The sequence below is a fragment of the Spinacia oleracea genome, chromosome 4, assembly GCF_020520425.1.
Source record: "Spinacia oleracea cultivar Varoflay chromosome 4, BTI_SOV_V1, whole genome shotgun sequence".
Lineage (NCBI taxonomy): Eukaryota > Viridiplantae > Streptophyta > Magnoliopsida > Caryophyllales > Amaranthaceae > Spinacia > Spinacia oleracea.
Window position 1 is genome coordinate 150086796 of NC_079490.1, and position 25297 is coordinate 150112092.

General features: G+C 35.7%; 2 protein-coding genes and 1 long non-coding RNA gene across 10 annotated transcripts; 1 reads left to right on the top strand and 2 right to left on the bottom strand.

The window, feature by feature from the left end:
• Nucleotides 1–1986: 1986 nt before the first annotated feature.
• LOC110805499 (chaperone protein dnaJ 72) lies at nt 1987–15221 on the bottom strand. The gene is made up of 3 exons (XM_022011111.2): nt 14577–15221; nt 4361–4430; nt 1987–2304 (listed from the first exon to the last, which is right to left on the bottom strand). The coding sequence occupies exons 1-3, from the start codon at nt 14981–14983 to the stop codon at nt 2242–2244; spliced, it is 540 nt and encodes a 179-aa protein (XP_021866803.2). The 5' UTR covers nt 14984–15221; the 3' UTR covers nt 1987–2241.
• On the top strand, nt 6092–11806 carry LOC110805500 (uncharacterized). 8 transcript variants are annotated; one of them, XR_008919682.1, is made up of 7 exons: nt 6097–6577; nt 6670–6736; nt 8000–8231; nt 8480–8592; nt 9155–9222; nt 10760–10827; nt 11060–11779. It is a non-coding gene; the product is annotated as an uncharacterized lncRNA (long non-coding RNA). The 8 variants fall into 8 exon arrangements; XR_008919680.1 differs by having other exon boundaries at nt 6092–6577; nt 6670–8231; nt 11060–11806; XR_008919677.1 differs by having other exon boundaries at nt 6096–6264; nt 6336–8231.
• Nucleotides 15222–18425: 3204 nt separating the features above from the next.
• LOC110805497 (probable ubiquitin-conjugating enzyme E2 26) lies at nt 18426–24869 on the bottom strand. The gene is made up of 8 exons (XM_022011107.2): nt 24669–24869; nt 24444–24564; nt 23752–23844; nt 22276–23598; nt 22116–22176; nt 21718–21857; nt 21328–21639; nt 18426–19064 (listed from the first exon to the last, which is right to left on the bottom strand). Exons 1-8 carry the CDS (start codon nt 24710–24712, stop codon nt 18678–18680), a joined length of 2481 nt encoding a protein of 826 aa, XP_021866799.1. The 5' UTR covers nt 24713–24869; the 3' UTR covers nt 18426–18677.
• Between the last annotated feature and the right edge of the window lie 428 nt (nt 24870–25297).

Genomic DNA, 25297 nt, shown 5'->3' on the forward strand with positions numbered 1-25297 from the left:
GTTTGAAATTAAATAAATTAACTAATTCGTTTAATACTTGATTTATGAATGTCAGAATATGACTAATTGCTTTGAAAGAATAACTAATTGGTAAAAATAATTAACTAATTGATTAAAAAACTAATTATTTATCAGCGAACTTTTAATTGAACAAATTGAACAAAAACACCAAAACAAACTTCAAATTATGAACAAATTGAACAAAAAGAAGGAAAAAGGACAAGAAGCTTCAAAAATATTGTCGAAAATGAAGAACAACCAAAAGTATCACAAATCACAATTACAAAACCCTAAATCACAACAAAAAACAGTAAGAAACAAAAACGAACTTCAAATGATAACAAATTGAACAAAAAGAAGAAAAAATGACAACAAAACTTCAAAAATATTGTCGAAAATGAAGAACAACCAAAATTATCACAAATCACAATTACAAAACCCTAAATCAAAACCAAAAATAGTAAGAAACAAAACGAACATCAAATGATGACAAAATTGAACAAAAAGTAGATGAAAATAGAAAGAACTTACCGAAACTTGAAGTAAATCGGAAAATATCACAATCACACCTTCAAAACCCTAAATCGAACGAAAAAAAGAGGATAAATCAGTAAGAACCACACACGAACAAAGAAAAACAAGTGAAAATGCAAAAAACTTACAGAATTTGAAGAAATCGAAGAGAAGATCAAAGAGTAGAAGCTTTCTCTCTCCTGAAATGGAAGAACTCGGCGGTTTCTCTCTCTAAAAGTGAACAGTGATTTGAAAATGGGCAAAAACGTGGGAAAGAAAACCTTTTATACTAAACCCGAAAAAATAACCGTTTTCGACCCGATTCGGATTTGACCCGCTTCCTAACCCGCGTCACGACCCGCGCTCCGAACTGAGGACGGGTTTTTGGGGTTAGCTCACCACGTCACCCGTCTGACGCTGTCAGTCCGCCTTATTCAAGTTTTTGTATAAAAGAAATGTTACTATGACAAAATAAAAAGAAATAAAAAAAGTTGTACTACGGAACATGAGAGGTGTTAGAGAAACTTTATGTTAGTAGATATCGGCATAGATTATGATCCCTTTGTTTGTAGTCTGATAGTCATGCACTCGCACTCTTGTGCTGCGTGCAAACATCTAATTTGCGAACAAATTTGAAATGATCATACTGATCTGTCACGGACGAACCTTTTGACCGCCCGCGCGGCGCCTGAATCCCCGAGGCTTGATCCAGACCAGTCTACCTCATATGCGCAACAAACATCGAACACAACAATAGTAGATGAGATAACACGTAATGATATTAACCTGCACCAAGATACATGCATCAGTAAAGACATACAAGCTCATGGGAGCTGCCTCATATGAGACACGCTGGGCGTTAGCATCGGAAAGATGTCAACACATGACAAGCTCCCCCACCTAAGCCACAAACGTCGTCGTGTGTCGCTCAGAGGCTCGCCGCTTCTCAACGCACATGTCACCCATGCTGCTCTCGTAAATGACATGCATCCACCGCGCTCGCACAACGGTCGACAAGAATGCTTGTACAACGAATCCCACTCATCCCGCTGGCAGCCCTTTATACTCGCGTCGGACCGAGTCCTGACGGTGAATGCAGCCGCCACAATTCCCACAAGTGGTTTCTTGATGGTGTAGAAACCTTCCCCATGACGATGTTGAGACGGCTATAATACTACATGTCACGGACGAGCCTTTTGACCGCCCGCGCGGCGCCTGAATCCTCAAAGCTACAGGGCCAACCTACCCCATATGCGCAACAAGCATCTAATACAACAATAGTAGAAGAAACAACACGTAATGATACTAACTTGCACCAATATACATGCATCAGTAAAGGCATACATGCTCATAAGAGTTGCCTCATATGGGACACGTACATTGGGCCTTAGCATCGAGAAGATGTCAACACATGACAGATCGCTCATTTGCTTTAGCCTTTAACAATGAAATTATTGTCACTGTGGGCATCAGTTAACACTTAACACTAATAAAGTACAGTTTTTTTAAAAAAAAATTGATGATGTACAAATTAGATTTTTATATACTAGTATGACTACGAAGTATATATACACATGCTTCCTATATAAATGACAGCAACAACTCTCAAGTTACGACCGCCTCTCTTTCTCCACCAAACTCCTAGCAGTAAACCAGCTGAATAATCCGCACCAAAGTGGCTTCTATTCAAGTTGAACCAAGTTAATTGTTAATAAGAGCATCAATTATCTACTGCCCGTCTTCCGGCCTTTTGTTCTTCTCAATAGTCTTCATTGCTTCTTCAAATGATTTCTGAGAAAAACATAAAAAGTACACCATAAGACAGTGTCAACATGACATTAACTCAAGCAAATAAAATTTTCGACATCAACATATTGCATCAAATTAACCAACATCATTTCACAAAAACACACAGAAAGAAACTCAGTGTGCAACTCTCACGAAGTTTTTTGATCAAGAGGTATTGATGGAAACAGAAACATCAAACAAATTATATAGCCAAGTAGCTGGCAGCCTTGGCCAATGATACTTATCCATTGCAGATGCGCCCTCATCTTCAATTGTTTTCGGTTATAAAAAGTATCCAGCATAAATACATACTGTACACATGATGAAATCAACCATATAAATGATCATCTTACTGATAGGCAACTATACCTAATAAAATCTCGCCAAAAACCTTCTTAGTAGCATGGTCAGGAGAATAATACTTTGTAGCAAAGAGTAGTATTTTGCAGGATAGTTCATAACCACCAGTCCACCACACAAGATGAGTGCATACTTGCGTGCATTACATGAACAAGATTTGCAATCTAATTCACCTTCACCTAGTTTGTCCATAAATTTGAAACTAACCATTGATGGTTACACATACTGTCATTCCACATAGAAGTATTCATCCATAAAACTTTCAACTTGATGGAAAAATCTACGTGAAGACGTGACAAATAAAGGTACCTTTTTCCTGCCAAAATTACTATTAGGAGTTGGGACGAGTCACTATTAAAATTTGACCAATTACTAATTAATCTGACAGTGATATACAAGGGAGCAAGAAGAACCAACGCAATCAAGCAGAATTATTAGGTTTGTTCAACAAAGAAAATCTACTTGATGCAGATTTTGACTTCCATCTGCTTAGATGAACAAGAAATTCTAACTGCAGTGTCCAGATTTCAGAGCATCATTACCAGCTAAAATAATCATACCATATAACATGAAGTATTAAGTTTGTATTGAGGAGAGTGTTCAACGTGGTTGACAAAGAACACATACGAAGTACAAAAAGAACTTGACACGGAGTAGTAGATTAGAGTTTTCATTTGCAGAGTATGAAGAGAATACAATTAATATTGAGATATGAAACAGGTGGAGGTGGACAGGTTGCAACGGATCTTCCTGGTCTGAGTAGGATTACTTACTCCACGTTTCCAGGGAGAGAAGTTAAACGATGGTATTGGTGGTGTCCTCACCTGGTACCTACTTAGTCCACGTTTTCAGGGAGAGAAGTTAAATGATGGTATTGGTGGCGTCCTCACCCGGTTCCTTCTCCATTTTATGATTTTTATTTTTTATTTTTTTGATAAAATTCTCATTTAAGATTAAACTAACTGTGAGGAGGTCGAAAAGTGGGTCAAATGTAGGTATCTTCACTAACTTTTCTTATTCCGTGGTAAAATTTTCATTTTGAGTGTTTGATTGGGAGGATAACATTTTCCAGGAAAAGAGATTTTTCCTTTTGGTTTGTTTAGAATGGAAAAGAATTTTCTAATGGGTGGAAAATAGTTCTCCCAAGGGAAGCCACGTTTTCCTCCCTCTTTCTTGCCTTCCTCTTTTTAAAATCCCATCCATCCTCCACATTCTGTCCATTTTCCTTTTCTCTCCAACTATTCTTGCAAGGAACCAAATAAAGGAAATTTGATTTACAATTATTTTCTCATTAAAAAAAATCCCCATTGAAGTTGTTTTCCACCCCAACACAATATTTCTTGTCACTTTAAAATTCCACCACAATATTACTTGTCACTTTAGAATACAATGCAATTTTGCCAGTTTTGGATGTCAATGACATATTAAACAAGTCCTTTAACATTTATCCATGTGCATAACCTTGACAAAAAAAGCTTTTAAGGTGTGAAGTAAGCATCCTTATTCAACATAAATGTAACATACAACACCCTAAAGAAAATGTCAGATTAACATATCATCTTTTTCAATTATTCTGAAGGATCACCTTCAAGATGCAGTTTAGTGAAGGAGACAGTTAGGGGACTAAAGGATCAAAATATCACATTCCACCATTAGATATCCCAGATGTAAATTGGCTCAGTACTTTCAAATTACATACCCCAGGATTTTGCATCTTCCACAGAGCCTCTCCACTTGTGTCAATTGCTACCGTCCCGCCAAGTAGTATACTGTAAACGTTTAACATAAACAACAATGTTAACATTAGCAATTGTTAAAATAAATCACCATTTTTTTTCCATTTCCTTTGCAGGATTTAAGGAACCAATATTATTCACGAAGAAAGAACCAAAAAGACAATCAAAATACTTTCAAAATTCACTTGCAAATTTACTTTACAGGTCTAGATTCTTGAAGAACCAACATGCTTAGTGGAAATTGCAAGATAAAGATAAAGTAAATTCCTCTTTTGCTTATTTCCGTGATTAATATGTAAGAGGCAAGTGAAGCTGACTTGACCTTACAAAACCATTTAAGAAAAGTATAATATTATACGCATGCTAGATGAGAGTTCATCTTGACAAATAATAACCATTCTTTTTCAAACACAGAAATATTTCTTAATCACAAAGGAGGGTATTACAGGGTGGGAGTACAGGCAGTCTTTCACAAGCAACAAAAAACAAAGACATAAGTCCCATTCTTGTAGTACTCACAAACACATTCCAGGGAAAATCAGTGAGCATGAGACCAAAGGATGCTAGATAAAATGCTCCCTCTCAAAGAAATGTTACCAGACAGTCAGGCACCCAATTTTGAAAAACCCAGCTATTTATTTCTGGCCAAATCACCCACATAAAACAAAGAAGGCTGCCCGCAACTGCACTATCCTCCCTTGTTCTAAACAGGAAGTCGTGCAAGATATCTGCAATGGCTGCCTCCTTGAACTAAAAGATATTCTATAAGGAAAGGGAAGGGAAGAACAAAAAGATAAACCACTCTTCATTCATTCCAATTAAAAGTAACTACAATGTAATCCTTATTTAGGCATAACAAACAAACTTATAACAGGGAAGCATAATCCCATATTCCCACGTCTAAGTTAATGCACAAACTAATTTACCCATTAACTCCATTTAACTCCTAACTTTCCGCAACATACTTAGTGACTTAGCAATCAAACATACACATATTCCTAAATTATAAGAACTCCTTTTAATCAATTACTCAACATGCCTCACCCAACCACAGGCAACTAAACTGAAGAGCTTCTTCTGTAAAATGGACCACGACTTACTATTCATAGACAATTGGCAGACTGCCTTGTCATAACCAAAAACACACATAATAGCAGACAGTTACTTGCTGAATATTCAGAACTACAACATTCTATTGTTTATTTAGTTTCACTTAGACTATTGCTCACACGACAGCTGTGACTCGCTCTGCGACCTTGGTCTTTTTGAAAAGGTAAATCGAGGAGAAAGTTGTAATTTGGTGTCCTCGGTTTACAGAAAGTATTACAAGAGAAGGATTAAAAGCATCACCACTTCATCCGATCCTCAAATGAGGGGGCTCCTCCATAAATGAAAACTACTACTTTTCACAAAAGAAAGGTGATATAGGTACACTTCAGCAGATACACATATGAGAGATCATAGCGGAATAAGAGAACCGGCCATTCCCCAACCTGAAGTTCCCTAAACACAGTCAAACCTCCTTTGCACCATATTGTACAGTTAGACGGGGAACAAAAGAGGGAGAGACAAGACATCAACAAAGGGCTTCCATGGTCAGATTATTACATTCTACCCATCCTAACACTTATAAAAGCAAGGAGTTAAGATTACTATTCCCGTAATAGTGAAATTACCGTAATGTCCTCAATTTCATGCATATTTTTTTTTTGGCATTTAGCTTACAGACAGTGTGTTTATGGTTTTGCCCTTATGCATCCTTCAACCCTTACTCTGCTTCCTTCTCATTTCGACGATTGATTTCTCACCTCTTCGATTCCATTTTCGAGCTAGCCCTAGGTCTCGTCACAAAGCCTTTCATGGCAAGGTCAGTCTTCTTCTTGATTCATTCTTCTTCCCCTCTTCAATTCTAATTTATTCGTTCTGATTTTCTCATAGCCCAAGTTCATCGGCCTTGATTTGCCGGATGTCGCCATGTAGAGGAGGGACAAGAAGATCATGGAGATTTGCTCTAATCTTCCTCAAAATCAATAATCTGTAAGTTTTACCCTTTTCTGTAAATCAGTAATCACCAGTTAGAGTTTTTGTTTGTTCAATCAACTCATTTAGTTCCTCTTCGACAATTTTGACATCGATTTTATCCAAGTCACCTCATTCGTTCAACTTCCAAGGAGTTTCTGGTACTTTCTTCTTATCTCCCTCAATTTATGATTTTTAAGAATTTTCTATGTATTTAAATTTCGATTTTCTGGGTTTTGGTGTTTCAAATTAGGGTTTATAATTTAGATCGTCTATCCTATCCAACCTATCTCATTCGTTCGACTTCAAAGAAATTTTAGGTATTTTTCTTCTTATCTTCCCTCAAGTCCTGAACTTTTTCAAAATTTCTAGGTCTGTGTATGTAAATTTTGATTTTTGGGGGGTTTTTGGTGCTTCAGATTAGGGTTTATATTTCCGTTCATGTAAATATATTGATCTTTTTGGGAGAGTTTTGGTGTTTCCGTTGATGTGATATGATTATTTTGAATTAATTTTTATTGTTAGTTGTGGTGGTAGGAATATCCCTAAATGCGTAACTGGGGATTTGGAGATTAGTTTGTATTTCTTAAAATTGAAGTTCTTATATTAAGATGAGCAGTATTGGTGGCAGTTTGAAGGCCTAGAATCCCTGGTTATAAACAATGTCAGATGAAAAACTAAATGATATTGTGGGGAGTGTGTGTACTATGTCGCACCTGAAGTCCCCCATAGATCATATAGCCTAGAAGGAGATATAGGGAATATTTGTGTTATCACATACGAAGTATATATTATTAATTTATTATTTGGAAGCATGCCTTTCTGGCCACGGACAGAATATCAGGGATTTTTCGTGCGGTGTTAAGAGAGGATCCCAATTTTGATGATTTGCCTTGGCCTTCTGTGTCTCCAGAAGCTAAGGGTTTTGTTAAAACAATGCTTAACAAGGACTAGAGGAAGAGAATGACTGCTGCCAAGCTTTGAGTAAGTTGGGAAACATGAAGTTGGGAAACTAATATCAGGATAGTAGAAGTTGGGAAACTAAAATCAGATTGATAAGATGTGCATCTTTACTTGCGTTGTTGCTGTTGTTACTTTCTGGTTTTGCATCCTGTTGAATATTTGTAGAGCTGTAACCTCCTTGTGCAAGTATCCGTCTGTTTGGAGTTCTACTGAACAATAAAATGGTTACTCATATATGCAAAATAAAATTATGTACAATTAATCAATAATTGTACAACTCTTTTATTCTGTACCACTCCAGCAGACAATATTCTAGCTCTTTGTCCTGTTTAATAGCATCAATTATCCAAATCCTATATGTTTTACAAAATTTAAGCAATGCACCTGTTTCTTTAGCACTTGTGTGTGTTCTGAAGCCTATATTGCACGTTTGGACTCGCCAAGTGCATGTTCGACATGCTAGGGAGGACACATACTTTTTTTAATTAGTGTACAAATATTTGTAGAATCTATTTGCAAATGATGGAAAGAAGAAAAGTCACAAAGAAAAGTGTACAAATATTTGTGTACAAAGTCCAAGTCCAAGATCGATTTTTTAATTAGTGTACAAATATTTGTAGAATCTTGTTCACGAGGAGAATTACAGAGATTCTAAAAGGAAATCCAAGAAGTTGGCAGGAAAAGACACAATGCAGTTATTATGCACTCTTCTCCCAGTACAATAATATGGTACTTCCTTCTAACTCAATTTTTGTTTTGGTTTTTTAGTTTTCCAGCAAAGCTGTTGTTTGTCAATTGGCTGAAACAAATTCAAAGATCGATATGTTGAACAATATATATCCCACAGAAGAGGTATCTTTGATTGCCGTTGTTATCAATTTTCTGTAATTATACATAATAATTGGGTTCATTGTGCATTGTTTTTCTCAGAATTCAATTTATATTCCATGTGAAAGTTGTTTTTGATTCTTGGGTTTCAGCTGCCCATCGCATAGCATACTGTTTGTTAAAATGTCAACCAGGCTGCAATCTGAGTATTTTGTTCTAATGGGTCGATTCTTATTTCGTAATTTATAATTGAACTTTTGTGACTGGACCAGATCATGAAGGTGATCCAAAGTAATCTGCTATGTTGCCGCAGGCTCTCCTGAAATGCAAGTATACTCAGCTATACCATCAGAGGGTATCTCACCCAATGAACTTCAGGATGGCGGTAATGACCTTCCTGTTAAGAAGATGTAGTTACCTATAGATTTGCTATTAGCTTGTGATAGTTGAGTAACCTGTGAATTGAATTGTGAAAGTAGAACAACTGTGCTATTTCCTTTTTTTTTTAGCATTGTGAGTTCGTTACTCTTTTTGCCTAAATTCCATGGTCATTGCTAAAGTGGAATCAAAGGGTTTGGTGGATATTACTTTTCTAAGCTCGAGTGCTAGAAAGCTCTGTAATGACGCATGCTTGGCACGTCCTTTATCTCTTACATCCTTTGTGTTGCGTTTCTCTGTCTCCTACCCACAAGGATCTCCCATGGCGTCCTTCGCTTTAATTGTTCCCCTTTTTTTACCCTTCCCTTTTCCCTTTCTTTCTACTCTGCGGTGGTTGGCTCGGTTCGTCGACGGCAAAAATCAATCGGCCATGTAGAGGACATGAGTACATGACTTGATTCTCTTGCTTGGATCTATCATGTGGTATTAGATTTGCAAAATTGCATCCCTTGGTTTCTGTTTGATCAAGCAATCTGATTCTAATCCATCTCCATCCACATGTTTGACAGATTTTTGCCCGCCTTTAGGTCGTTGCCATGTCATGCAGCGCTGGCTTCTTTGGATCCTTCTTTCGGAGGTTTGTGTGTTGTTCTTCCGTGGTTCAGTTAGTTTACTCAAGCATTCTGGTTCATGATTATGGATCCTTAAATTGCAATTCATGTTTAGTTTACGGGGAAACTGGGATTTGAATAATTCAATAAACAGGTTAGACTGAGAGAGCAGTTTAGTGGGCTGAGATGTCCAACCTGTTTTATTATGCGGTTTGGGGGTTGATTTCCTACAAATTGTTCATTTTTTGTGCAAATCTCAGTTTGTTTTGTGATATGGGTTTTATTGTCTCCATATATTGTTGGTTCTTTTTATTTTTTTGGTCTTAATCATGACAAATTCGATTAATTCCTTTGGTTTTTTTCACAAATAATTACACAGGTTCATTCAAATTATTATTTTTTGTTCTTAATCAGGTGTCATCACTCATCAGCATATTTCTTTGTATTAATTACACATGTTAATTAAATTGGAATGGAGTTACTAATTAAATTGATGAATTCAGTGCCAGATTATAGTTTACATATTTATGTAGCTTAATTAGTTAGACATTGGCTTTGAAATTATAATAAAATTAAATAAAAATATTCAAAAGTTGATAGCTTAAATCCTAATGACCTAATCTGATTACAGTGGTTGAATTCGGACTCAATTCTTTTGATATTTGAGTCAATAAAATGAAATTGTACATTTTAACCCTGAAGCAAACTTGAGTTAGGAGTGGTAGAGTGTAGAACAGTGATATAGAATAGAGTTACTACTTAGCCCAATTATCGTAATGGTGAAATTCAAACTCAATGTTGTGGTTTTTGGACTGTTAAATTCCTCAAAATGGGCGGTTTTTTGTTGTTGCGTGTTGTTCCAATGATTAGAACGGTGTGACTGGTTAATAGTTTGATTTCCATGTTTTAAGCTTACATTGACCCTTTAATTGGCACTATCAATTACAGAGCATTATTTTTCGCTTTCTGTCTGATTGCTTAATCACATGTATGTCTCAGTAGTCTTGGTTCTTCGTTGATACTTTGGTATTTGCTTCTTGATGAAGAACCTGTATTAGTCGTCTATTTTGTTGCTTTTGGGTTCATAATTTTTAATGGCACCTACCAGGGAATGAAGAGAGTTGGTGTATGTACCGATCTTGAAAATGTTTCTTTTAGCTCACTGGATTTTTATTTTCCTGTGGTTTTACATAATAACTGTTAGTTTAATGTCGTTTTTCTGAGAAAATTTACTTCTCTCTTGCCGTTTTTATTATTTATTTGCTGGCTGCCTGTTTGATGCCTCACCAGTTTTCAGGTTTATATTATGTTTTCTTTTGTTCTTCAACTGCTTGTCTATTTTTCTATGTATCCTGATTTAGCTTTTGCCCCTTGTATTATGCTTTAATTCTTTTTCTTGATTGCTCCATCTTTAGCCTTGGATTTGGCTTTTAATTTCCTCTCACATAAATTAGATTAATTAAGAGTTCGTATTAGTAGGAGATTAATTAAGCATTTAGAAAATCTGTAAATAAAACGAATCGAACAACGATTCTAATCCATCTCCATCCACATGTTTGACAGATTTTTGCCCGCCTTTAGGTCGTTGCCATCTCCTGCAGCGCTGCGTTCTTTGGATCCTTCTTTCGGAGGTTTGTGTGTTTTTCTTCCGTGGTTCAGTTAGTTTACTCAAGCATTCTGGTTCATGATTATCTGTTGAGATTTTTACAAGCATTAGTTTACTCTAGCATTAGTTTACTCAAGCATTCTGGATGTTCTTCCGTGGTTCAGTTAGTTTACATCTCTTTACAAAAACTGCAGCAACAACAGGTTTCTTGTGTTAGCCACTCTTCTCTTGCCTTATCTGTTGAGATTTTTTTACAGGTTTTGCAGGGTTATGTACCAAATACCCAATTGTTTACCTACCTTTGATAATCTGCCAGACCATTGCATATGCCAAATATTAGGTTATCAAGTTCAGTTCCTTATAACATTAGATTGTCTAACATCCATTGTTAGCACGGAAACAAACATCTGCTCCCCTATGTCCATACACTAATTAGGCTCGGGCTTTGCTTAGCGCTTTGGTAATTAACTTCTCTACCTTGTGATGATAAATCAGTACAGCAAATGTGAGGGAATGTCTTGATGGGAGGCTGCAAATATGGTTGTTGCGGAAGACAAAGGAAAGGGATACATAGAAGACAAGCTTGAGAAATCATGGGATTTCTCCTCTACACAGAGTTCACTCCTTAACGTTTGAGAGTGTTTACATGATTCAAGTGTTCAAAGTGTTTCTATTAGTGATTTACATGTTTTAGGTTGGGCCTTTTTTATAAGCTTTACCATCCTTTGTTATGACAATGTTGGTCATCGGTTCTTGCGGTCTCTATTCCACTCCCTATTCCATCCCTCACTCCCTTCATTTCATAATTTAAGGCATCTATACCTTATGAGATTGGATTTGATCGTTCATATTAACAAATACATGAAATCATTGCTTAATATTCTACTATTGATATATTAGTATTTGTAGGTAGTATTCATTAGTTCATGTATTGTTCGAAGTAAATTCGCAATTACACATGTAGTTAACTTTTTCCATATACTAAGCGGGCTCGGGATTTGCTTTGCGTTTTTGTAATTATTTTTTATAACTTGGGGGACCGTGCGCGCTAGCGCACGGGCCAACAACTAGTTACTTTAAAGATTATCTTTCAATCACATTGCTAAGGCTAGGTGGAGTGAGACCCTAAGAGGATAACACCGTAACCATTTATTTAGACTATGAAAGAGATGTACTTGAACATAATTACAGATAATATCTCTTCCCCCCCCCCCCTTTTCTGGGATAAAATCATGATTTCCTTAGGTGATAGTCTCCTCTCCTCCCTTTTCCAAACCAAAAAACCTCTTATGAGTGTAAAGGAATGCCAAAGAAATGAGGAGGAATAAGAGAAGCCAAAACCCTAAAAAAAAAACCCAATTTCAAGTCTCAACCATCTACCACATTGAAATTGTCTCAACCACTAGAGCTCAACATACCCACACTTGGTTCATTTTTTCTAATTCGCTTTCCACTCTTCCGATTTTGAAACTCCTCTACTGAACTCCATACCCAACCCAAACTCAAGCATTTTTTATTTTTTTTAATCTCAAATTCCTCTTCACATCCCATATCCAACATCCCTCGCCTACTTTTACTACCAGCCTTTCACCACTCCACCTCTATCTCTAGTTTGGGTACTTTCTTACTCTTTTGTCACCCAATCTAATCACTCTCTCTCCTATGTGCATCTTACCATCGCTGGAACCAACTACCAATAGAACCTGATGCGGGCTGGGATAGTGGAACCCATCCTTACCAGCTCCAAAATGGTTCTTCATATAACCTACTACACCATGGTCCCCAGCACTGCTAACCACAACCACCTTTCTCTCTACCAGAACTAATTCTAATACAGTTATAGAGAGAAAGAGAAACAGATATTCTGACACAGTTATTGGCTTGTTTGTTGGCCGATTGCTTACTTTAGCTTTTGGTGCATTGTAGAGATTTTTGTAACTCCCAAAAAAAAGTTTTAACAGAAGCTTAAAGCTTCTGCAGGATTTTCCTTACACATGAAGGTTCCTTACATGCAGCAGCGAAACCCTTCAAATAAAGTGAGTGTTTTGGATGCTGGTGCAGTTTAGGCCTGCTTAAGGGAAGTTTGCATGTGTCTGCTTTTGAAGTTTGAACTATCAAGCTCTACTGTATTCTTAATCTCTTTTGGTTGTTACTACAATACTCACTTGCAAATAAAAATTAAAATAAAATAAAGGGATGCTGTCACCATAATGGGTACTGGGTGGGGGGGAGGGGAGAGAGAGTAAGGATGGTCAAGCTGGTATCAGCTGCCGACATGTTGTAGAAAATATCAGTGGGTGACCGGATAAAATCTTAAGTCACGAGATATCACGCTTTCCTAATAGCATTTTATCGACCTACAAAGGAGCAATCGGGTTCACGATAACACTATTGACTATTGAGATACAATGAAGATGAAATTGATCTTGTGTGTTCTCACAAGAATCAATACAACATGGATTGTGTTTTTTGACTTAAATGTCTCTCTTTAGAAGAAAGGCTTTGCAGGAAGTTTTCTCAAAGTACGCAAATATGAATGATGTAATCATCATCTATCAAATGTACGTGTCATAAAGTCTCTATATACAGAGTCCTTTATGAAGAGTTGCCGTTGGAAATAATATCCAACGGTTATGTCCAAAGCAACCGTCATAAAGTTGTCCTAAAATGGACGTTTGTGACTCGGCCAAATCGGGCGCGCGTACCGGTTATCAATTCTCATAAATTCGCCCGACCGATCGGGCGCGAGTACAGGCACAAGATTATATCCGAAATTGATCACTCACCCTATCGGGCAGTTTTTGCCTGATCGGACGCGCATACAAAACTCAATTTATTGAGTTTTATTTCAAACCTTGTATGAAGGCCCGACTGGGCCAATTCCGCCCGAGAAGTACGGGCAAACCACACACCATTTTAATTTCCTTAATCTTGTCCCCTTTTACTTATTTGCTTTGATTCAACTCTAACTCTCTAAGTATAAACATTATACTAATCCTCCTTAACCCCTAGTATAATACACACTTTACATTTAACACATAAACACAATTATTCTATAAATGTTCCAATACATGTAACTGGATTAAGGACGCTGTGTGCACTATAGGGTGCTGCTAAGTAGAGTGCTCATTGTTGGGCTGGCAGCGAGGGTTGTTCTAGAACAACCTGTATGGGAGTTGAATTTACTAACCAAACATAAACATTGCATTCTCTCTCTTGATTCCTTCCCCTTACTATTCTATCCGCTATTTCTTGATTCCTTCCCCTTATTTCCTAACTCTAGATCTGTTATTTCTTCTGATAATTCAGTCGCCCATCATTTCTGTCCTATAACTTGTTTCTCTCACTTCCCTAGCTCTTTTGCTCATTACTCTCCCCTTCAGCATGAAAATCTGGTTTCCCTCCTACCATGCTCACAAATCTTTCTCAACATGACATCAAAGCAACTTAATCATTCTAATCATCAGCACCTGTATACAATTGCTACACATAATCGCAACACAAAAAATCAGATGTGACACTAATCTCAAGCTGACAACTCTATACACTCTCCCAAGACAACAATCCGATCAACAGGAAAACATCATTCAAATGTCAAACATTTTCCTTCACATTAACAATTACACTATCTGATTCTTCTGCTGTTTTTACAATTTCCTTTGCCTAAATCAACAAAAAAAAAAATCTACTAATTCACACAAGAAAGCAACACAACCAACGCTTAAAACATACTTGCAACCAAATGAATAAAAAGGATGAGACAGAAATATGTACCCGGCAAAGGCAAGATTTAGAATGAAAGAGCGAGTCCTCATATACCGAAAAACAGCATCTAAATTGGACACGAACCGATTAGCCCCGGACGACGACGGCGGTGGCCGATGATAAGAACCACCACTACCACGGCGATAGAAATTGGAATTATAGTTATTATTAGAATAACCACTTGAACTTCTGTACCGGCTAAAATTGTACTCAGAACGCGTGCGATCATTGATTAAAATCTCGTAAGCTTCAGAAACCTGCTTGAATTTGACAGTTGCGGCATCTCTGGAAGGCTTGGAGGATTGCGCGTGTTTATCGGGGTGGAATTGAACCGCCAATTTACGAAAAGCTTCTTTGATTTCTGATTTCGAAGCGTTTTTCGTGATTCCTAGTATTCTGTAGTGATCCACCGCCATTGTTGATGATCAATCGAAGCTCTGAGTTTTTCTCTCTTCGTTTTTTCGTGGTGGAAGATGACATGGGTGTGTTGCGTTGCATTAATTTCAGGAAGAAAATTGGTGTTGTTGTAGGAATGTAGGTGTTGTGTTTGGGGTTTTGATTCACTGCAACATGGAGGTGGTCAGGTGGATTGCTTTTGGCCGTCTGGGGACGTCGTGGCTTCGTTTCTTCCACTACAACACAGGTGAGCACAAATTCTTAATATTTATAAATGTATTGGACAAATTATTTTTTGTTACCTATAAAATCGATGTTTTTTTTTACCTTCTACAAAATTAAAAGTTGTATACTTTCTCTGTTCCACAAATATCGCATCATGTTGACTTTTATACTATTTATATAGTGTCTTTGACCATCTTTTGTAAAATATACGTAAAAGAAGTGTAATAATGTAGGATCGTATCTATTACTTCTATTACTATATACTAATTACTATATACTAAAAGAGACACCAGGAATGACACGTGTCATTTCCTGGTGCGATTTTTTCCCGCCAAAATGTTTTTTAATTTTTTACTTTAAAATAAATAAATTACATAACGTTTTTTTAGGAAACTAAGATAAAATATATTTTAATTACCATAGATGTATACTTTACTATATACTAAAAGAGACACCAGGAATGACACGTGTCATTTCCTGGTGCGATTTTTTCCCGCCAAAATGTTTTTTAATTTTTTACTTTAAAATAAATAAATTACATAACGTTTTTTTAGGAAACTAAGATAAAATATATTTTAATTACCATAGATGTATACTGCATAATATATTATTGGAGGAAAACTAAATCAATATTATAACTTTTTAATCTGATAAGAAATATAAAAAATATTGATAAATGAACTTCTAATGTTAGTCTACTATTAATAATTAATACGTGGTAACTGGTAAGTAAAAATGTTAATTAAAATAATAATGCATGGTAAGTAGACTAACATATAAGTTTATTTATCAAGATTTTACTCAATTCAAAATATGTTGTATTTGACTAACTCAGTTATGCTCGGGTCTTTTCGAAAATTAGTCTTGAGTCATTCAGGTTTGGTTAACGTTGTTAGATCGTTCTACATACAAGTAGACGACTATAATTTTTAACTTTGTACAGTAATATGCAAATTTAGTTCATTTGAATATTTTTTTTACACAACTTTAAATTTGTACTTTTTTATATATCATTTTTACTTTCATGTTTTTCTAATATCACAAGTCTTTTAGTTACTATTAAAATAATAAATTATTTTAGTAGTAGTTGTGCGTTGCACGGGCTCTAAACTAGTATACTTTATAAATATCAATTTTTTATAATTTTAATTTATGCATAATTCGAGAATAACGAGTCAAAGTGATGTATTGGGAAGTGTGAAGTCAACATGGTGCAATATTTTCGGAACGGAGGAAATATATCATCTAAAAGAAAATTATAACTTGTTTTTTACCACCTGAAACGGGAAAATAGATGATATATTTATGTGTGGCTACCTAATTCAATTTTCCTCCAATTTTTTACACTCCTTGTGTGATTTTCTTTAACTCTTTCACATTTCTCTATTTACTGGCGTTGAATTCTGTGAATTATTCGTGGTGAAAAATTATGTGAATTCATGGAAGATAAGAAAACAGGCGAAGAAAAGAGAGTTAAATACATGAAATCATGGGAAAATAGAACATATTAGAAATATTATCGTTATTGTGGCCCCCACAAGACATTTTCATCTATTTTTCCATTTTTAGGTAGTAAAAAACAAGTTTTACAAATTTTTATGGGGTAAAATACAAATTTTAGTTTTTTAGGTAGTAAAAACAAATTTTCCGAAATATTGTCCACCACAATAAAAATTAACTCAAAATGCTTAAAAGTTATATATATATATATATATATATATATATATATATATATATATATATATATATATATATATATATATATATATATATAAATATGTATATATTTTATATATAGATTAGTGTATATAATTATTCATATTATTAGGAAAAATTACATTAAATAATCCAACCTTTTACCAGGATGTCGCCTTCGACCAAGAGGGATTGTTTTGTAACTCTTCAAGGCTTTGATACGTTAATTGGTCTTCTTTTACAACCACTCATTTGAAAACTCTCAAGTTTTGAAATAAAAAATCAGAGGTAATCGTTTTCCGGGTTCTCCTATTTCTTTCCTCTCTCCCGTGGTTAGTGTTTCGAGGGTAGGGATTAGGTTTTGAGGGTGGGGCAGGTGTTTCAGGAACGCGAGGGTGATTTTTCTGGTGGGGCTGGGAGGAAGGTCCTATGGAGGTAGAAAGGAGGAGGAAGAAAAGGGGAAAAGAAAAAGAAAAAAGTTAGACTTGTTTAGCCGGTTTTTGGTCATTTGGGTTCAACGAAAATTAATATGGTATAAAGGCTAGTTATTAGATAATAATCCAATGTTTGGATTATTAGCAGGAAATCGTCAAAAGGTTGGATTATTTAATGTAATTTTTTCTATCATAAACGTATTTTTAGTCTTTTAGTCCTATTTAATCAAGTTAAATTTGTTTCTTTATACAAGTGTTTATCTTAATTTAACAAGTTGTTATAGTTCATATTACTTTGCAGGACTTAGTCAGCTAGTTGAGCATATTACGGTGCACCCTCTTACATTTTCTCTTTACATATAAGGAGAAAATATAGTGGGAGGGATCATCGATGGCCATAAAAATACCCTTGAGTGCACCTAATATCTATCTATTACTATATACTAAAAGAGACAACAGGAATGACACGTGTCAATTTCTGGTGCGATTTTTTCCCAACAAAAATCAATTTTCCAAAAAAGTGTATCTGTTTGATTTTATTTTATTCTCTACCTTTTTTTTATAAACTATTTATGTATGGAAACAAAATTTAGTTTATAAATTATGGCAATAATAGATGCGACGTAATAATAATTATTCTAAGTTGGTAATATTTTAGTCAAACCGCTATATTAGTAATGGAAAATATATCACTCAATATTTTGGTCAAATTACCATATTAACATTTTAAATATGCATATTAGATGAATAAATTTAAACGAGTATGTTAAAAATATTATAACTATACAATAGTTTGAGAGATATTCAGTTTAATATTCTTGTGAAAAAAATGATCAAAATCCGTACGTGCACGGTGCACGGGATCTAATCTAGTTTTTCAATATTTATTTCACCAACTTAGTACTCTCGTATATTTTTTTTTAATAATGTTTAATTTTTTTTTTTTCACAAACTCTATATTTTTCGGCATAACTAATACGGAGTACTCTTTAGTCCGCACTTGTCTAACGAATAAAATCCCGTCAAACTTTCTTTTATAAGAAGTACCTTAAAGAGCTTATTACTCTAATTTCGTCACTTTCATAGCTTAAATAACAATAATGTCTCATAACACAGTAATCAGAGAAAATTCATTTAACCAACTGTCATAACATTACAAAATATTTCACTGTTACATCTTCTGACAAATGCGATAAGCTCTTGAAAGACCTATTCCCGCTCTTCCAAACTGAAGCAAGTTAAGTTCCAGCAGGAATTGAGATACCTGATACCCCCCCAAAATATTACATCCGCGATCCGCCTATTTACAATGTAATCAAAACAGTATCGTCTATCTATCAGTCAGCATTAGTGAGGATATTTACTGATGTTTTTTATCATCCAGCAACTGGTCTTGAAATTTTTCAAGGGTTGCTTGGTTTTGTTGCATTTTTACCCCTTTAAAAGCCAGCGGTTTGATTTTTTTACGAGAAGAGGAACCAACTCTGGTAAAAACTTTGTCAACGGGAACTAAATATTTCTCACAGTCTTTGACACCGATTTTGGTAAAAGCTTCCACGAGTGACTTGATATATGTTGGTAAAGTCATCTTCAGCAATTCAGAGCAATTTGAGCCATTCACTTCAGAAGCTGGGCTTTTGTTTTTGTCATAACTTCCAACCTCAGCACCATCCAAGTATGCTTTACATGCCGCTAGTATATCGTGAGCGTGCATGTAGAAATGCCCAAAAACTAAGTCTTCAAAGTACTGCAGTCAAACCAGAAAGGAGCGTCTTAGATTTAACTAGATGTTCAAAGCCCTGAGAAATAATACACTAGCTCAAGCCTAATAGATGTCAAGGATATAAATGTTTCAAAATTATTATGCAGATTAGAAAGCTGTTTATCAAAGGGCTATCACAGAGGAATCCGGTCAAAACAATAAGTATGCAGAACCATTACAATTTTACAAGAGAATAGCAGAAAAACTAATACACAGCCAAACATTAAACAAGAAGCTCAAGCAGCAGCAAAATACCGATTTCTAAAGTAATCCATCATATTCCACAGTTTACTTCTTGAATCTCGCATTCCTTACACTAGAATACAGTACCATCATTGGAGATAGTAGAAAAAGTAATACACAGCCAAACATAAGACAAGAAGCTTAAGAAACAGCATCGTGTCCTTGTTCTAATAAATAAATCAAACATATCCCCGAATCTACTTCTTGACCCTTGGAAACCTCATATTACACAAACTGCGCCTTCTTTCCCCTCAAATAATATTTAACACAAAACAATAGAGAGGGTTACGAGTCTGGTAAAGAGATATTCATTTGAGAAATAGCGATCGATCCTGGTAGATTGAAGCAAAGCAATACCATAGATTAAAGATAAATTTTTTTGAAAAAACAGTAAAACAAGAAACCAACACATTAGTAGCTTTCCATGACCTCAAGTATCTGGAAACGTCAAAGTCCCAACTGTAACATGTCCACGCAAACAGATGTACATATGAAATATGGCATGGAACCCTTTGTTTTCCCAACTAGACACGGAAGCCAAGCAAAACCCCATGGTGGGGAGAGAGGAGCAGACAGAAAACTAATCCTGAGAAACTTCAACAACTGGGTTGAAATTCACCACAACTTAGGCAGTTAGGAGTAGTTATTTTGTTGTCTAATTACATGGGTTTTGCATTGCTTGCCTTATTGGAAGGACACAAAACCAGCCTCTGTTTTCCTTTTCCTCTTTTTCTTTTATATATATATATTTTTTTTTTTCGCCAAAAGAAAATAGCCTGTGTTTCACTATTTGGAAAGAGACAAAATGAACGTTTGGCATTTGTTTTAAAGTGATGGATCAAAACCTTCGATACTAAACCAGCCTCTGTTTTCCTTTTCTTCTTTTTCTTTTATATATATATATATATTTTTTTCGCCAAAAGAAAATAGCCTGTGTTTCACTATTTGGAAAGAGACAAAATGAACGTTTGGCATTTGTTTTAAAGTGATGGATCAAAACCTTCGATACTAAACAATACAGGAAAAAAAAGAGCAGTCTTTGACAGAAAATTCAAGGGATGGTGTTTCACCTTTTACCAAATAAGTCATGGGTATAAATAAGTTCGGTATTATATCTCAAAATGCTTTGACTTTGCTGTAAAAATAGTAGTTAATTTTTTTATAAAATATTAAGTACTCCCTCCGCTCTTAAATGTTCTTCCCGTTTTTATTTTTGGCGTTCCTAAATGTTCTTCCCAGTTAGAATCTATACTATTTTTGGCCATATTTTTTTCCCAAAATAACCTAATTCTACAATTTAATTTCCTACCATATCCCACCTTTATTCCATCCACCTACCCAATTATTCTCATTGATTTCCCCACTCACATTATTTAATTCATTCACAACCCTCAATTCATTCATCCACCTTATTTTGTGATTATTTTAATAAAATATCTCTCTTTCCTTTCTTTCTTTATTATTTTCTCTCTCTTTCATTTATTCCAAGAAGTAGAATCTCTTACACCCAATCATTACTCTTACACTCAATCATACCAATATTCCAATTTTCTTAATCCTCTCACCGATTCCAACCGGGAAAAACATTAAGGAACGGAGGGAGTAGTATGCTATGTCTACATATTATCAACAAGTACTTTTGCTTAACACTCATATTATTATTAACTACTTTGACAGAAACCTTTAACCGTACTAGAAGACAGCTACCAACTACTGAAGTTAACTGCTTGGTCTTCTAGCCTTCTAGGGACTTGGAAACATGGGTAATTAAGAAAATATAATTCAAACAATACCCAAAACTCCAAAAGTGCAGATTCAGTGCAAGCAATTATTCTCAAGATGGTGTCATCTATCACTCGGTCATTTCAATATACAAGAATGCAATGCTGATGCATTACTATGACATATCTATCCAGCTAGCCAAAATAAAATCATTTCCAATACGGAGTACTAAAACTAAGCTTTTTCTAATAAGGAACAGAAAGGTAATATCATCCATTCTTACCTTTGGTGGAGCTCTCATTGTATAAAGCATTGTTTTCAAAGATAGGAGAAACGTATTTTCACTGTAATTCTTAGAATGTTGTTTGCCATGTTGGCTATATTTGGAGCTCTCGAAACCAGGCTCATTGAAGAAAGGCTCAGCATTCAAGATAAGCCCTTGTATTGAGAGTAAGACTTGTAGCATATTTGACTTGCCAGGACGCCAGTTCTCTGCTTCACTTCCGCTCCAAGTGCCTAGAAGACTTAGGCACACTTTCCCACAATTATATAAATTTGGGTTAATTCGAAGGCCATGTGCATGGTACCTAACAAACTGGACAAGAAATTCCACATCATCAAATCCATATACCAGAATAATAAACTAAATTCAAGCTCACAATAAGGTACATACTGGTGGCACATTTGGATAGGTGAGAGGGAAATTAACATCAAAAAAGAAGAGGCCGTTGTGATAAGGAGTACCATCTGCTCCCACGATAACAGCTCTCAACAAATCCATCCTTGCTTCATAAACCCTGACAAAAATTGTACCTGCATGTAGATAAGAAGGCAGCAGGCAAGCAACCAATAAAAATCTTGCAGAAGCTGCGACAAAGTGCAGCAGCAAACAACTGTAGGCTGCAAATTGTGCCAGAAGGCTGGAATAAGCCTAAAATTGTACTCTCAGTACCATTGTTCAGAGATATGTTAGCAGATGTTAACGCATCACCCAAACAAAGCCAACAAATAACTCAAAACAATAGACAACTGACAGTATACTGAATACAGCAGGTATTAAAAAAGGATCACCTGGCAAATCTCTTTCAAGCATTCTCCACTCGTCAGCAATTTTATTTACCCAGCTTTTGGGCTGCCATGAATCAGGTGGAGAAATTAGAATCACACCTAATAAAAATCAGTACATAAAAGAAGTACCAAGTAAAACTATCCCATACTCCTACAGTCCTACCTGACTACAAGATTCCCTATTGTTATCATACAAATGACCTGAATGATCTTCTAAAGTATCGAATTTCTTGAAAAGTTCCAGCTTCTTTACCAAAGAATTTTCACTACCATCTCCTTGTCCATTAGGACACGGTGGTAAGATTTGTGCTGAAATATCAACATCAAGTCTCACTGAAGGATCATTACAAGGACCTATGGTCATGCCACCAGAAAAAAATGGAGTAGAGCTAGTTACGTGAGACACAAAAGGATTTGCAAAGCCTTGAGACACAAAAGGATAATAATCATTATTGGAACTAGCTTGATTTGTTGGGCCATGCCCAGGTGGCAGTTGCCAATCAAACTTCGGCGTAATCATACCACTAGTCTGACCATAGTAGCTTGGAATAGATGGAAATCCGTAGTAAGGAAGCTTTGATCCATTAAAAGCATTTTTATATGCAGAGTTATTGAAGGCTGAAGGTTTATGGGAATGCCATGGTATAAACTGATCCATGTCAGAAGCGCCCACAGTAGAGTAACTATAGTTACTTTGCGTGCCAAGTACAGATGAGTCATCCGCTGAAACAGACATGTTGATCGGTAAAGGTTTATGGGAATGCCATGGGAACTGATCCATGTCAGAGGATCCGATAGTAGGGTAACTAGAGTTACTTTGCATGCCAAGTACAGATGAGTCATCCACTGAAACAGACATTTTGGGCGGTAAAGGTTTATTGGAAAGCCATGGCAGAAACTGATCCACAATAGTAGAGCTACTTTTTTTTCCATGTACAGAAGGTCTGTTCGTTGCAACAGACTTTTTAAAGGCACCAGCAGTAGAGCTAGTTCGTTTGATTAATACAGAAGAGCTGTTCGCTGCAACAGACTTTTTAAAGGTGCCAGCAGTAGAGCTAGTTTGTTTGTTGAATACAGAAGAGCTGTTCGCTGCAACAGACTTTTTAAATGGTAAAGGTTTATGGGAACCCCGTAACTGAAACTGATCCAAGTCAGAAACACCAACAGTAGAGTTACTTTGCGTGCCAAATACAGAAGAGTTGTTTGAAATAACAGACTGTTTCTCACTTCCTGTCCCAGACGGCCACCAGGGAACTGCAGCTTCTACTCCAGATGGAATGTCTATGCAATCAAAATGAGCTTGCAGCATAGCACACTCTTTATCACAGAACATCTCATCATCATCCAACCCGCCAAAATCAAAGTCATCATCAATGAAAGATACTTGAGAACTTAAACCCCCTCTCGTCAAATCTTTTTCAAATACAAAAGGAGCTCCATCATTAGCCATCACCTCATCTCCAGCAAGAAAATGAAGCATAGGTTTCTGCAGCATGTAAGGATTGAAATAGTTATTAGCCTAAATGCCACCTTGACACCAAGCATCTTATTATAGAAAACAAGAGAAAGTAGACAAACAAAAGTCAGTGGCTGATAAGATAAGTTACAAGCTTTAGTTTCCAGAAATGATATTTATTACCTTCCCTTTAGCATTAGCAGCAACCTTCTCGTCAATAATAACAACATCATCAGGATCTTCACCATCAAGATTAACAACCTCACATTTGATATTCTATACATAAAATAAAATAAAAATTAAAAACAGATGAGACGCAAATTTAGAACAAAAAACAAATTGCTCCATTTTTTCTTAAAACCACTCACCTTCTCCAACAATTTTTTTTAACCACGTATCCAGAATCAGTGGAACAAAAAACCAGAGGAAGTAAATTCGTACACAATTATATTAGTATCTGGATTTGGAGAAAAAATAATGTACCAAAATATTATCAAAAAACAACGTAATTCCTCCATCTGATTATTTATCTACTTCTTTGAATAACCACAAAATCGAAAAACATTCGGTTGACCAGGTTAACAACAATTTTTCATACGAAGTGACCAATCCCAATGTGAGGGCCGTTACCCCTCAGGGACTAACTCAATGTATCATTTATCTTCAAAATTGAAGTGGTAGACTCCATTTATCATCTTAGTACACAGTAAAGTTCAAAACTTGTAGTAGCACAGCACAACTATTCCCAACACAAAAGTCAATTAGTGATATGACTTTAAATTCATAACACCGATCAAAAAGTGACTTTTTCATCAATTCCGAAATAATTACCACAATCTTATGAAAAAACCCGCAAAGTATAATAAAAAATTCACCGATTTTTTCTTGAGTGAGTTGGATTTCCACATCGCAGGAGGCGGAATTTCCATCAAATCAGGTTCAACAAACGACGAACTGCTACTACCACCACTACTAGTTCCGGCAAACATTCTCTTCCTTCAAAACAAAATTGAGAAAAAATAGGGTTTCAAAATTCGATCAAAAATTCAAAACCAAAATCAAAAAATTAAGAACAAAAAGAAATTGAAAAATATTATTACTTGGAATTTTGAGGAGGGGGAAGCGGAATTGGTGGATCCTCCATTGTGAAGAAACGCCGCCAGAGCAAAATTTACGAACAGTGAAAAACGTAGAGAGAGAAAAATTAGGAGAGAGAAAATGAAGAAATGACGAAAAAGATTGATTATTATTATGCCGTTTTTGGCGCCGTTAGCTAGGATGTTTTTTAGGACGGACAATACAATTATTTAATTAATTATTAGTATTATTTATACTCCTTGTTTCTGCGTTTAAAAAAAGCCTTGATTTTGGCGATTATTTACTAGATTTGCCACTGTTTTGTTTTTAGTTGAGTGAGGGAGTGACGTGGGTGGATCTGGGACCGTTTATGGAGTGAGTGTTTGACAGTGGAGATTTGAGGAGCACGAGTCAAAGAACAAGAGGTGAGAAAGTCTATCTGGTGGGGTCATGTTATGTGATCCAATGAGATTGTTTTGTTTAAGGTTTTTGGGTGCATCTGGTTTTGCTTTTTTTTGTCTTTCATTCTCTTCTCTATATGGTTTGAGACTTGTTCCGTACTATTGTACTAACCAAGTAACCAATAGTATAAGGGCTCTTTTTTGGAAAGGATAATAATTTTTGCGAAGATTCTACGATACCCCTTTGGTTC

Coding starts and splice junctions, on each gene's coding strand:
- LOC110805499 (XM_022011111.2), bottom strand. CDS start 14,983: ATGGCGGTGGATCACTACAGAATACTAGGAATCACGAAAAACGCTTCG. Junction 4,431..14,576: donor CTAAATCTTGCCTTTGCCGG/GTACATATTTCT, acceptor AAACGTTTACAG/TATACTACTTGGCGGGACGG. Junction 2,305..4,360: donor GGAAGATGCAAAATCCTGGG/GTATGTAATTTG, acceptor TGTTTTTCTCAG/AAATCATTTGAAGAAGCAAT.
- LOC110805497 (XM_022011107.2), bottom strand. CDS start 24,712: ATGGAGGATCCACCAATTCCGCTTCCCCCTCCTCAAAATTCCAA. Junction 23,599..23,751: donor CTGCTAATGCTAAAGGGAAG/GTAATAAATATC, acceptor TACATGCTGCAG/AAACCTATGCTTCATTTTCT. Junction 22,177..22,275: donor ATAGGGAATCTTGTAGTCAG/GTAGGACTGTAG, acceptor GATTCATGGCAG/CCCAAAAGCTGGGTAAATAA.